General features: G+C 36.8%; 1 protein-coding gene across 1 annotated transcript in view; it reads right to left on the bottom strand.

Annotated features, from left to right (window-relative positions):
• Nucleotides 1–2,042: 2,042 nt before the first annotated feature.
• tcf25 (transcription factor 25 (basic helix-loop-helix)) overlaps nucleotides 2,043–14,990 on the bottom strand; it is a 33,428-nt gene continuing 20,480 nt past the window's right edge. The window contains exon 18 of the mRNA XM_041788475.1: nucleotides 2,043–3,001. Coding sequence (XP_041644409.1) covers nucleotides 2,834–3,001 — 168 coding nt within the window. The 3' untranslated portion in view covers nucleotides 2,043–2,833. The remainder of the gene's footprint in view (nucleotides 3,002–14,990) is intronic.

The raw sequence follows: 14,990 nt of genomic DNA, 5'->3' as shown, positions 1-14,990 counted from the left end.
AAATATAGTCATGTATTATATTACATTTAAAGTGAATGATAAGAAATGGGGGTTGGCATTGCCAGATCTGATTACCTTTATAAACACTGCTCCACTTAAGACCTCAATAACAGGAGCCTTGGATCCAAACATTTTATTTTTCTCTCTTAATAAGTAGATTTTCAAGTAGATCTCAATAAATGTATCTTGTTTCTAGGGGCTAACTCTTGTCTTGTTAAGGAGTTATTCTTAAGAGATTTTGTGTTATTGATATGTAATCATGATCATGATAAACCGGCATTTCATCCCCTTAGAGTTAGATAAATCAGTGAGATTTTCAGAAAAAAAAACCCAATATTTTCCTCCGAGTACAATAAATGTTGTGATCAATGAGAAAGAGCATTTATTTCCCCCTTTTAAAAACATCAGCAATGTCTCATCGAGTTATTAACAGGCTTTTCTGCAAAATGATTTATAAAAAAACATCAGTGAAGACAATCTTTAACTGCAGCCATCCATTTTTTTACATACATTTTTACTGAAAATGGTTTTATCATGGTGTGCTTCATTGAAAAGGCTGAAACTGATTTTTGCCTTGCTGGTAGGGGCATTAGATGGAAGTGCATCTTTGCTGATTCATGTCTTTTTTAAATGTGCCATCTGTTTACATTTTATAAACTTGAATAGAATGTGGCACCATGAGAGACTTATGCACAGTCACAGCTCATTCTGAGGCATTACTGTGAAAGCCTTTCTATACAGCTCAGAGATCACATGAACACTTCTCTCAGTCCTAACCACTGCTTTTGGTGCACTAGGAACAGTTTCATCATTTGACCACCGGGCACAGTCACACTGTGTTATCATGTGGCCTCTCGAGACCCTAGATTAGTGTTTATGTGAAGGTTTATTTAACCAGTATCTCCAGAGAGTGACCTCTTTGTACAGTATTATTTGATCTCAATATGCCTTAACTGTCACTAAAAGGGAAGAAATAGATAAGAAAAATGGTAAAGGGATGTTGGTTTGAAATGACAGATATTATCTCTGTTAGAAGTGAAGTTATTGACAATACATCAGCCATTATGAGTGAGGTCATGAGATACAGACTGAGAGCAAAGGAAATAATAACATCAATTCAAGAAAAAAACAGTTTTCTGCCATACTCTCCCACTGAATTTAACTTGATGTAAAGCAGGAAGCAACTGGAAATTTGATGTCAATTCTCTGAGTTCTTTTTTTTTTTTTTTTTTTTTTTTTTTAAGTAGAGTGGAGTCAGCCACAAATCGGGAAATATTGGCATGTCAGCTCTAACTGGTATGAGGATTTGAGAATAACAGAGCAGCAGAGAGGGAGCATTACTGTGCCGCTCTAAACAGCAGACATCCTGAAGTAAAGATAAGATTTACATAAAAGAAACAGGCTCCAAGCAGAGGGAAATGTGATCCAGATTTTCAGGATTTTACCATGACAAAAGTCAGAAAAACACAAATTCAGCCAAATAAAAACAGAAAAAATCACTCTCCTGGAACACACAATTCAGTCAGGCATTTAATTTGGAAAAAAAACAAACTGTAATGGTTTCCAAATAATTAAAAGTCATATTTAATTAGAACAAATCAAATGTTGAAAGTTTCATTGTTTTAAAGAAAAATATGTTCATGTCAATTTTTTGAACTGGCAGCAAGTTTCAGAATAGTTTGGTTGGTGCTAATGCAAAAAAACCTTGGGAAATCTCACAATGAATTAGGCTGACTGGCAACAGGTTAGTAGCATGGCTAGAAATAAAGAGCAACAGAGAGGCGAAGTCTGTCTATAGTAAAGTTATCTTGGTGCTTTTTGGGGATTGAATATGGGGTTTTAATGGTCGAAATCATCACATTTTATTTACATTTTAAATCTTTTTAAAAAACTGGGCATATTGATGATTTGTGATCATCTTTAAAATGTACTGTACAAACTCTAAAAATCACTTCTTCCTTTTGGACTTCTGTGTCCCATTTTGGAACACTTCAACCAGTCACTTTGCATGGAAGCAATTGATTTATTCAAATTCAAAACTCTTCACATTTATTGACGTTTTTATTTGATGCCTTGACTCAACATTTTTTACATTACAGTAATATCTGTACAAGATGATTGTAGTTGCAGTAATTCTTCAAAAATGCTTCACCCTATACAATTAAGTCTGATAACACCATGGTTAGACAGTTGTATCTCAGTAGAGAGTTGTTTCTTTCCAATAAATTAATTCCAATACAAAGGCCCCAAAATAAAAGAGGTTTAACAGATTAAAAACGCTTGCCTTGCTTTGAATTAAACCAGAAAAATTATATTGCATAAAAAGAAATGTGCAAAATAATGGATTAAGCTTCAGTTTTCCCACTATATCTTAATTGAAAGTGAACATGTTATGGTGATTTATAAATCGATTTGTTGAGTGTGGGCCTTTTTATTATCAGAAACATGTAATTTAAGTTAAATTTATCAGGACAGATTTTCAATTTCTGATACATATTGACATTCTAACCTCAACCTATGAACTGTTCCAGCTGTTTCAGTACCATGAAGATGTTGACTTTATGTGAGTATAAAGCACTTTCTGAAAACCAGAACAATGAGGAAGTAGAGCTATGTCCTGTAATGTGTTCATGCTTTTTATCCGTGTTATAAATGTCTGGATTGCCTTCCTCTTCCTATACTCATATCTAAAACACAGTTTAATAGTCCCATTCTATTTCTTTTAATCATAATTAAATCAATGAGATGTTTCAATTTTTCTGAAACATAATTCTCTTTTTCTGTTGGAGACCTCTTCATTCTAAAATGTCGCCTCTGTCTCCCTCAGCCACTCTCAGTCCCACTCCTCCTCATCTCTGTAGGGGTTGTCCTCTCTGGGCGGCTCCTGAAACCTGATGTTTGCCAGCATCTCCCTCATGGCCACCATCAGACGATCCACTTCTTGGTTAAGCTCCTGGCCAGCTCGAGCCACACCCATGTCATCCTCCTGCCTTGGTCCACCCTTTAGGAGACAGAGATGTCACTAATACACATCTAGAGTTTAATTATGCTAGCGTTTGGATATCATTTCAATATGCAGTACCGGGAAAAAGTATTTGCCCCCTTTCTGATTCCTGATGTTTTTGCATATGTATCACACTTAAATGTTTCGGATCATCAAAACAATTTTTATATTTCACAAAGACAACCCCAGTCAATAGAAAATGCAGTGTCTGAAAGATTTTTTAATTTTTTAAGGGGGGAAAAAAATCCAAACCTATCTGGCCCTGTGTGAAAAATTGTCCCCCTTGTTAAATCATGAGTTAACTGTGATTAACCACAGTTCTTGAAAAGCTGAGTTCAATTTCACTGGCCACACCCAGGCCTGATTACCGCAAGATTTGTTGAATCAAGAAATCACTAATCACTGTATTTATGAGATTGAACGTTTCTATGTGCTCTTGCAGGGCATGCTTCCAAGAAGCATCCCAACAGCATGATGTTCCCACCTCTGTGCTTCACAGTGGGGATAGAGTGTTTGTGGTGATGTGCAGTGTTTGCTGTCAGGCAAAACATAGCAAAACACAGCATCTTGTTTGATGGCCAAAAAGCACCTCTGTGGTCTCATCAGACCAAAGAACTTTCTTTACTTGACCATGGAGTCACTCACATGCCTTCAGGTAAACTCGAGCCAAGATTTATTCAGACTTTTCTTCAACAGTGTCTTTCTCTTTGCCACTCTCCCATAAAGCTTTGACTGATGAAGAACCCAAGCAACAGTTGTTGTGTGTAAAGTCTCTCTCATCAGGCAGATATACAAATGTCACATTACCTCCATTTCTTGTTGATGGATTTAACTGAACTCTAGATGATGTTCCGTGCCTTGGAATTTTTTGTATCCATCCCCTGATTCATTCTTTTAAAATCATTTTCTCTGAGTTGCTGGGATTGTTCTTTTGTCTTCATGGTGTAATGGCAGCCAGGAATACTGATTAACCAGTGACTTGACCCCCCCAGACACAGGTGTTTTATACTACAGTAACTTGAGACACATTCACTACACTCAGGTAATCCCCATTTCATTACTTGTGAGACTACGAGTACTAATTGGCTGGACCTCTGTTGAATTAGGTCAGTCACTTTAAATGGGGTGAAAATGTGTGCAGTCACTGATGTTACATTACCTTTTTCTTTAATTGATATTACTTTGTAAAAATCAGTTTTTACTTTGACAATAAAGAGTTTTTTTGAATTTTTCTTTTTTTCAGAACTGGTAATAATAATACAGCAATATGTTATGAATAGTATCTGCAGGGATGTAAACACTGCTGTCAGATTGTTGCTTTTTGTCTGGCCTCCTGCTCAGCAACTTCATCTTTTTCTCCCCCAAGCTTCATCTATTATCTCCCTTTTCACCCTTCCATCACCAACAAACCTCCACAGATGGAAAATGAGGGAGGACCCACTGTGTAGGCTATGTGGAGGGAGAGGAACTATGGCGCACATATTGGCGGGATGCAAGACTGCTCTTAGCCAGGGAAGATACAGATGGCGTCACGACAAGGTCCTCCGTGCACTGGCTGACACCTTGGAGCGGAAGGGACTGAAAAAGCAACAGACCGACAAGAGACCTACACCATCCGTGCAGTTCGTCAGGGAAGGGCAGAAACCATCAGCCCCCAAGAAGATCAAGAAAGGTCTTCTCCAAGCAGCACAATCATGGGAGATGAGAGTGGACCTGGGCAGGAGACTAGTCTTCCCCCAGTTTGTGCAAACATCGCTGAGGCTCGACTTGGTCTTGTGGTCAGAGGAGTCAAAAAAGATCATCCTGATAGAACTGACGGTCCTGTGGGAAGATGGATGCGAGGAGGCGCATGAAAGGAAGACTTCCAAGTACCAGGACCTTGCTGAGCAGTGCAAGGACATGGATTGGCAGGCCTGGCTATCCCCAGTTGAGGTCGGGTGCAGGGGTTTCCTGGCACAGTCTGCGTGGAAGACACTCACAGCGCTGGGAGTAGCAGGAAGGGAGAGAAAGACAGCTGTCGGTAGGTTGGGGGAGGCAGCGGAAAGAGCATCTTGTTGGCTCTGGAGTAGGAGGGACGACTTGAGCTGGGGGCCAGGAGAAGATGGGCAGTGACTGACCACCACTGCCGGACCCGCCAACTGGAGGGCGTGGTTTAGGGTCGAAACGCCCAGTGAAAGTTGGACACCACCTGAAGACATCTTCTCCTGGCCGAAAGCGACAGTCATGCATAAATGACTGTAGTATGTAGCATCTACAAAGATGTATTCAACAGTTCTATCTCTTAGCCTCAGGCATTGAGTCAAATGGTACTGAGAAGGGCTAACTGGCCTTTTTTTAGCTGAAGGCTGGTGTATGACCTTGTTCTGTAAAAACTATACACAGTTATCATGGAAAGAAAAAAAGGAGCAACCTGCTGCCAAAGTTGCATAGTGCCCTGTTAAAAGCTATTTTACTAATGATTGCCTTTGAAACTACCACTTAAACAAATTGCAGATAGTTGCTTTAAGTGTCCAAGAATATGCTGTCTTTCTTGTCTTTAAGGCAAAATTTTACAACACAGAGTGTTTATAGTTTGAAGGTTGCATGTGGAAAGTGGTGCATGATTTCTTCACTCAAGCGTTTACTTTGTTAGAACAAATAATACAATCAGTCTCTTAAAAGTTTTTTCTTCCACTTCTGCTAAGAACGATTAGAGAAGTAAGCCATTGAGGCATTGCGAGACCACAGATTCACACTGATAATCAGTTTTCCACCCCTTAATGCTCTCCTGAGGAATGGCTGCACTATTTTAGATGCTAAAAGTGAAGATAGATTCGGTCCACAGTCATCATGAGACTGAACCTGGAAACATTACAAAAACCCAGATCAGTGAAACAGGTAGTGTTTGGATGACCCGAAGCTCTTATACTACAAGAGTGACATTAGTTTTAAGTGCTTTGTCTAATGATTGGGTCTCTGTCTGCATTGTTTAAGGCATGGGACTGATCACCTTCATGGTTCTAATAAGAGATAGAAATCTGTAGATGTAAAATCAAAGTCTTGAGTCTTGAAGTCACATGTTTTGTGCATCACTGTGGTTACTACATGTTTACCTCTGCTGTGGCTGACTCCTGCACCTCTTGTCCCCTGCACCCCTGGACAAGCATGATAGGTATTCCTGAGGCCAATTAGGAGGGCAGTAACTTAGCCAACACTCCATCTACTCAATAATCATCTAAATTCTATCAATCGTAAAGCCCCTGTGAGGAGTTTTTAATCAGTTACAAAACAGACTGAAATTACAATTGATGACTTTGTGCAACATACAACAGCAAACAAGACCATTAGTAAAAAGACTGACTTTTCTACATAGTTATTTTTAACTCCTGAAACTGCTATAGATGGAAGGTTTAAGATTGAGTAATTAAGGATAAACTTCTACCACAGCCTTTTGATAAATCGGACTTTATTTAACATCAATCTGATAAAGCAGATGCTTGCTTTTTATACCAAACTCATAAAGAGACGATCTGACTACATATAGTAAAAATAACCGTTTTTAAGGAGAATAACACCATAACAGTAGGCAACTGTAAGCAGGAAATAGCTGGTTAGCTTCCTAGCTGCCTCTTAGCATATGGTCTCTCCAAAATCCCCCAACTAAGTTAAATTTTTTTAAAAATCTCAGGACAAATTCTGGAACAAAATATTACAGAAGCTAGAAGTTTCACAGATGCAATGAATATCATAGAAAATTCTATAGGAATGAACTGAATACCAGTTGACCACCCTCCATAGACATACAGTCATGGACGAAAGTATTGGCACCCCTGGAATTTTTCCAGAAAATACAACATTTCTCCCAGAAATTACAAATGTTTTTGTATATACATGTTTATGTCATTTTTGTGCATTGGAACAACACAAAAAAACAGAAGAAAAAAGACAAAATTGACATAATTTTACACAAAACTTAAAAATGGGCAAGACAAAATTGTTGGCACCCTGTTAAAACTGTGGGCAAATCATTATTTCAATCAGTCAATCAAACTTTATTTGTATACCACTTTTCATACATTTAAATGTAGCACAAAGTGCTTTACACACAACAGAAAAGTAAAAGACAAATACATGAGTTCACCCCCCCATCCCACCCTATTCCCCCACCCTCTTTCCCAATCTGTAGTTCGTATACAACAATTCATTATTTATGGCAACTATGCCATAAATAATGAAATCCTTACAAACAGGAATGTGCTTACCGAGGAAACGCTATCTTAAATTTCAGAATAAGGAAACAGTGGAGGTTAGGCTAGAATCTTAAAACAAATTGATGGTAAATGAAATAAAACAGAATGAGAGGATACTAAAATAAGAATAAAAACAAAATATAGCTCAATAAAACTGTATAAAATAAGTAAAAACAAAAACACAAAAAGAGTGCTTGTTAAAGTTAAGTTAGATGACAAACTACTAAAAGGCAATCCAAAAATTAAGATATAGTGAGATAAAACCTAAAACAGGCAAAATTAAGATGATAAACTAAATTTTACTTAAAAGCCAGGCTAAAAAGGTAGGTCTTGAGTTTGGTTTCAAAAGCATTAATATTAGGCGCAGCCCTCAGGTCTTCAGGTAAGCTGTAGTAATTAAAAGATGCCTCATCGTAAGTCTTTGTTCTGATTTTGGGTACTGTTGACAGAGAACTTCCTGAAGACCTGGGGGCTCTACTGGGCTTATAAGGTAAAAGCAAATCAGATAAATAAGAAGGGGCAAGACCATAAAAAGCTTTAAAAACCAGTAAAAGTATCTTAAAATCTATTCTAAAACAGACGGGTAGTCAATGCAGAGACCTTAAAACCGGTGTTATGTGTGCTCTCTTTCTGGTTTTTGTCAGCATTCTTGCAGCCCAGTTCTGGAGCAGCTGAAGATGTGAAATGTTCTTTTTCAGAAGACCAGAAAGAAGAGCGTTACAATAATCTATTCTACAAACGATAAATGCATGGGTTAATGTCTCTGCGTTGGCTTGAGAGAGAAACGGTTGCACTCAGGCTATATTCTTGAAATGATAAAATGCTTCTTGGTGATATTGCGGATATGTGGTTCAAAACTAAGATCTGAGTCAAATTAAACACCTACATTTTTTGCCTGCTGACACGGATTAAAAGATAGTGCTTTGAGTTTGCTGACCAGTTTTTCTCTCTTGTCCTCTGTACCAATGACTAAAATCTGAGTTTTTTTTTCCTGGTTGAGCTGTAAAAAGTTCTCTGCCATCCATGATTTAATACCTAAAGTACAGTTAAAAAGAGCATCAAGTGGTGATGCTCATTTAAACTTCCCTGTGGCAACTAACAGGTGCTGGCAATACAGAAATCACACCTGAAGCCAATTAGAATGTATAAAAACGGACTCAACCTTTGTGTTGTGTGCCTGTGTGTATCACACCAAGCATGGAGAAGGGAAAGAAGAGCCAAGAATTGTCTGAGGACTTCAGAAAGAAAATTGTGGAAAAATATGGATAATCTCAAGGTTACAAGACCATCTCCAGAGATCTTGAAATTCCTTTGTCCACTGTGCGTAATATAATCAAGAAGTTTATAACCCATGGAGCTGTTCAGTTATTTTTTTCCCAAGGGTGTGCAACCAAATATTAAGTTGAGGGTGCCAACAATTTTGTCTGGCCCATTTTTGGAATTTTGTGTAAAATTATGTCAATTTTGGCTTTTTTCTTCTGCTTTTTTTGTGTTGTTCCAATGCACATGAAGGAAATAAAAATGTGTACACCAAAAACATTTGTAATTACAACAATTTCTGGGAGAAATTGTGTATTTTCAGGAAAAATTTCAAGGGTTGCCAATACTTTCGTCCATGACTGTATGTAAGCAGAAAAGAGGTATTAAACATCATTATCATCAAATACATAGATCCTATAAAATGCATTTAACACTACTGATGAGTAATATGTAGCAATTAAAATGCACAGCTGAGAATCTCTCAGAGCTAAAATGTAGACATGTTTACATAAAAAGGCCTGATGTGAGTTAATGTGTGGAACTTTTTGTTCTGTACATAATAAAACACATAACCGTAGGGACAAAGGTCAATAACATATGCTGTTGTTGGTCAGAAATAAACACATCAACATCCATTAGACATTAGACTTGATAATAGAATTGATGATAATCCTGCTGATCTCTGGGTCCAGCTCTACAAGAAAGTGTGTTTGTGGTTATATGTTCCCTTTGCATGTTTTTTCCCCCTCTCAATATCCAAGTCCATTGTGACAAAGTGAGGGGTAAGCAAATCAAGAGAGGTAATTGAGCAGAAAGAGCAAACACTCATCTGTGGCTGAGGACAATGTAGTTTGAGAATGACTCAACCATTGCAGTCAGGGATGGGTAACTTTGATGAAAAGGAGGGCCACATGGATCTTATACCAAAGGGCCTAATTTTTACAAATTGTTGGATACTTTTAAACTAAAATAACAATTAGTTATAATTTAACAAAAGGAAAAATGTATAGATTTTATCTGAGATCATTAAACCAACCTTTATATTTCTAAACTCAAATACTATTTGCTAAATTTAAGAACCAACCACTGAATTTGAGTCAGTTTTAGCTACTTTTAATGCAATGAACATAATGTTTACTGGTTATATAAATATGTTTTACTAACATTTCTTTTTCTTATTGGGATGCACATTGACCATTGCCAATATCCAATATGCTGATAATTACAAATTCATATTAGATGACAGCAATACATACATGTAGTTCAGACCTCATACTTGAGTCATTTAAACACACTTTTAAGTTTAAGGAATGAGGATGAACAAGGAAAGAATACTGATGTAGGTCTGGTGGTTCTGCCCCAAAACTTATTCATTTATAAAGCCAATATTTATAGCAAATGTCTCGGTTGTAATTATTGGTAGAAATTGTCTACTTTGTCAATACCCATAATTACCTTTCTTGTCTTACATCCGTAGATACCACGATCATGCTAACAATATTTTACATCTCATATTTGAACAAATTCATTTTAGTAATTGATATAAACATCCTTTCAAGAAATAAATCCTGCCAGTTAAATCTCTTATATCTTTCAAAGAACTAAACATAGAGCAGTCATCAAATATTTAAATAAAAAACCTTTTTAGAATATACACCTGTTTCATTTACTCATTCTAGTTCTAGTAGCATATTTTTGGCTGACCGCTAAGGTCAGCCCTACAGTTGGCTCTGTCTGTGTCTGAGTGAGTGATCCTATTTTCAGAGTCATATCATACAGAGTTGTGCTATGGGTGGGGTTTAGTTGTACTGAAAGCCCTCTAATGGCTGCCTCCACTGCTGGAAATACCTCAGATATAGCTTTAGCATTGTGTCCTTTTCACTATAACTGGACCATGTTAAAGAATAAAAACAACCCTACAAGCTTTTCATGTTGGGAAAGATGTTTTCACTTTTCTGCTGACCTGCTTCAGCATGAGTACGTGATAGTTAAGGGGGAAAGGGTTACTGGAGCAATTAGCTCAAAATTAGCCACAGCAGCACTTCTGTCGTAATGCATAGCATTCCTTTATTAAAGCAAGCGCAGAGAGCAACACTGAAAACTTTCTGGGACAGAAAACTATGTTTTTGCTCTTCTGCCAACCTGCTTTGGCATGAGTATGTACTAGTTATGGGGAAAGGGTTAGTTGTTGTGAGTGATTATATACAAGGCCTGCTAGCGGAGTCATTAGCTAGGATTTACAGTTCGATTTATTTGGGAAATATTTTGACAAAGCAGCGTTATTTATTTGATTTACTTTCCCAGATGTATGTCAAATATATTCATGCAATGGATATGAGTCGATCTGGCATGTCAGATTAGCTGTTTCCTGCCGACAGCGTTTTGTATTTTAAACTTTTAGATTCTTCAATTCTCAACCCATAGACATAAGAGACATCACAATTACACACCCCAACAAAAAAAATCACTCTGCCAGAACACACAATTCAGTCAGGTATTTCAACAGGCATCTCAGATAGTTGCGGTCAACCATATACTAGGTTTTGACCTTGTCTCTCTCCTCCTAAAACATTGACTCAGGCACTGTTTAGGCACCGGTACAATTTAAAAAGTATCAATTATTGGTTTTGTTTGCATTAGTAGATCATAAAGAGTAATCATGATGAATTTCATTTACTCTGTAACATGTTGAAGATGTCTAAGGGTATGATTAGGAGCACAGAAAGATTGTGCTCATATAAAACATAAAATTGTGAAGAAGTACATTCAAGTTTGATGAAAACTGTGTCTCTATAACTTTGCCATATAAATCAAGTTAAGAATTGGATTCATTTTTAGGACAGGGATAGAATAGTCATACATATAAACTTCATGAACGTCGCTGTTGTTTCAGTGTCCAGTAAAACACTGAAATGGTGAGATGAGATTATCTATGACAAGGTCATATGCCTTCTTTGATATTCTGCAGTTTTCATCCCCTTAGGGAAATTAGGAGTCTATGGTGGAAATATTTAATCAGAGAAGGATGTGGTAAAGATATTCCCAGAGGTCTTTTACTAGTTTAGATGCTTCCATCAGCCTCAGGGGGTTCTTGCGACTGAACTGGTGAATCTATTATTTCACTGATCCTTGCCCCTATCTTAACATAACATTATATCCAAATTAATTTGTGTTATTTTTAATCTTTTGGACAGAAAACCAAATAAAAAGGACGTCTTGGAAGTCTTGAAGATAACCAGGCCACAAGAAGATAATTAATGACATTTCCAGTTGAAGCAACCACAGCTTAAAGTAAGTTATTCATGAAAGTAAGATTTAAAAATAAATATTCTTTGAATGTAACACACACAACTCTTAATCACATGATAATCTCCCCATTCAGACCACGGGTTCGTTATTGGTGTCCCAGAAAAATGTTGCTATTCTTTAAGCAACAACATCTCTTTTCAATTACATCACTTCAGATTGCTTTTCAGGTTCAAGCTTGTAATGCTGAGTGTAAAAATACAATTTTTCTAGAGGTGTCAATGTATTTGTCTTAATATCAATACATGGGCACTTGAGGACAAGATTATTAGCCCCCCTATAAAAATTTCTGTTTTTCCCCAAGCATTTCCCAAGTGCTGTTAAAAAGAGTGGAGAGTTTTTAACACAGCTGTTCCAAACATCCCAATTTTATTTTGGATGCTTACATTATTTTACTTTGCGCACAGAAACAAAATTATTTCACGAAAACAAAAAACTACCAGGGTCAAAATTATTAGCCCCTTTAGAACTGACCTTTCAGTGGTGCCATATCAAAGACCACTGTTAGAGTCCTTTTTTGAAACTTTTATTTATGTTTTGAGGGGGGTTTCGTGTTTTTTGAGCTATGGTCGTAAACTTTTGATCAGCTGATGAACAGCCTATTTCAGTTTAATTGTTGTTTTCAATAAATTGTTTACTCAAATTTTTTTGTCTCACTCCCATTTCCTCTTTTTGCATTTTGAAGCTCTACTTCGAACCTTCTTCAGATCCAACAGTGCAAAATGCAAATCCTTGCAATTTTTCAACTGGTCTTAAAATTTTGATCAGGAGTGTACAAAGTTATCACAGCGTTTCCAAGAGTCAAGAACTGGAGGGAGAAGTATCATCAAGAAATTAATCGAGAGCCATATAGTCTAGAACAAGCCTGGCAGAGGTAGGAAGAGAAAGATTTCAATGATTCTGGAAAGAAAACTAGTGAAAGATGTGTCTAAAGACCTCAGAACAACTGCCAAGACACTAGTGAAGGACTTAGCCAAGTCAGGAACTGTAGTCTCAAAGAAGACCATCACTAGAGCCCTGGACAGGAATGGACTAAGAGGTTAAAACCAAGAAAAACTCTACTTTTGAAGAGGAGAGACCTTCACGCCAGACTGAAGTGTGCAAAGGACAACCTGGAGAAGGATTATGAATACTGGAAGCATGCCTTTTGGTAAGATAAAACTAAACTAGAGTTTTTTGGCTGTGGTGATGTTTGGAGAAAGAAGGGAGAGGTGTATTACACAAAGAACACCGTCTCCACAGTGAAATCTGGAGGAGCTGGAGAGATTTGCCAGACTTGCTGAAAACTACAACAAACAACTGCAGGCTGTTATTCAGAAAAAAACAAGGCACTGTTGACTATTAGCACCAAGTGGGGTAATAATTTTGACCTTTGTTAGTTTTTGTTTATTTTGTGGAATATTTTCATTTCTGTGTGCAAAGTAAAATTATTGAAGCATCCAAAATACAATTAGGATGTTTAAAAGAAAAAAAGCTGTTATAAAAAATTATTTGCTTTGTTTAACAGCACTTGAGAAACATGTTTAAATCAATGAAATTTTTGTAGGGGGGCTAATAATTTTGTCCTCATGTATAGGTAATCTGGAGCTCTTGATCTGTGTTATTTTCACTTTAATCATTTGACTTTCCTGCTTCATATGCAAATTTACACCCAATCTTAACCATCCACCACTGTTTGATCAGAAAACTATCAGATTACATCTTGAAATCAAGTCATGGACTTAATGTTGAGATGTAGTTTATTAATTATGATTAGGCACTCTGACTACAAAGCTGTCTCTTGAGAAGATAGTGAACATCTTTATCAAATGGAGAGGCTGCCTCTGGTTAAGCCTTTGATTGTCTTAAATTCTCAAGCACTGAGGGTCAGCTCATCACATGCCCATGCGCTCAAGTTAGGGTGTTAGGAAACATCTAGTGGTCCTCTGAATAAAAAATGCAAATGCAAACACTGGGCCCATTTGCTCCACCCAGTCTATAAAAGCTGGCTTCCAGTTCATCTCGGTTTCTCACTCTGCCGGACCCACACCTGCCCTGTTCTTTTGATTTAGCTTGTGTTCGTTTATTCATTCTATTGTACATTTAGAATTTACTTATATTTTCTGCTTCTCGATCCCTCCCCCATTTGTCTGTCTTGTCCATTTTGTTACTTGTGGTGTGAATGAGGATGAGTGAGTGAGCTGTTTAGATAGGGAAGGGGTTCCTGCCCTTAAATACATCCTGTTTTGAAGAGACATTTTCATCTGTGACAGTTTAATACAAATGAGAGATGGCTTTTTGTTATGCATTCATAATGTCATCATCCTTCTCAGTATCCACCCAATAAATGGAAAATCAATAAAAATATTTGAAAAAAAAAAAAAAATCAATTACTTATATTTGAAATAAATCTTTATTTAACTTTTCCCATCCCTACTCCTGTTGTTTTTCCTACGAAATAAGTTGTGACAAATGCAAAAAGCAGAATCTCAAAGCATGTCAAAGAAGAGGGAGATTAATAGGGATTAATGACAGAAATTTTGAGATTAATCCTAGTCAAAAGAACTTATACACAAATTGATATAATAATAATAATAGTTATTATTGTTATTATTATTATTATTCTTATCACCATCATCATTACTATTACTATCATAACTTTATCTGTATAGCACTCTTAAAAAATGCAAGGGTTTGCAAAATGCTTTGACATGTGTAGCAGCAAGAAAAAAGCAACTAAACCAAATCAAAAAACAGACACAACCGAACAATGACACCCAGAAACATCAACACAACCCAAGCAGTTCAAGAATCTGAACAAAAAACATGATCAAGATAATGAACTAATGGCATCATAAGACACCATGCACACTAAGACATCAAATGACATCATAGGTACCATAAAAACAATAAAAACAGTAGGAACCCAGGCAACACAGGAACCTAGCTACAGTTTGAGACCAAGAGGACCAAAATTAAGAAGAAATGAGTAGTTAAAAGAGAGATAAAGAGATAAAAAGAGAAACTTTAAAAAGTACAAGGAGGGTAAAAGCAATCTGATGTGATAAGAGAAACAGAACAAGAGCCAGTAAAAACAGTAAAACAGCAATGAAGGGGGAAAAAATCCAACTAAGATAAAGCTCTATCAAGTGTTGATATTGATGTGTTTACTAGCAAAAGTAGAAACCAAATAGAGACAGAAGCATTAAGTA

This window comes from Cheilinus undulatus, linkage group 1 (genome assembly GCF_018320785.1).
Source record: "Cheilinus undulatus linkage group 1, ASM1832078v1, whole genome shotgun sequence".
In the NCBI taxonomy this organism is placed as follows: Eukaryota; Metazoa; Chordata; class Actinopteri; order Labriformes; family Labridae; genus Cheilinus; species Cheilinus undulatus.
Note: the sequence above shows the minus strand (reverse complement) of the source record. Positions and strands in the feature narration are given on the sequence as shown.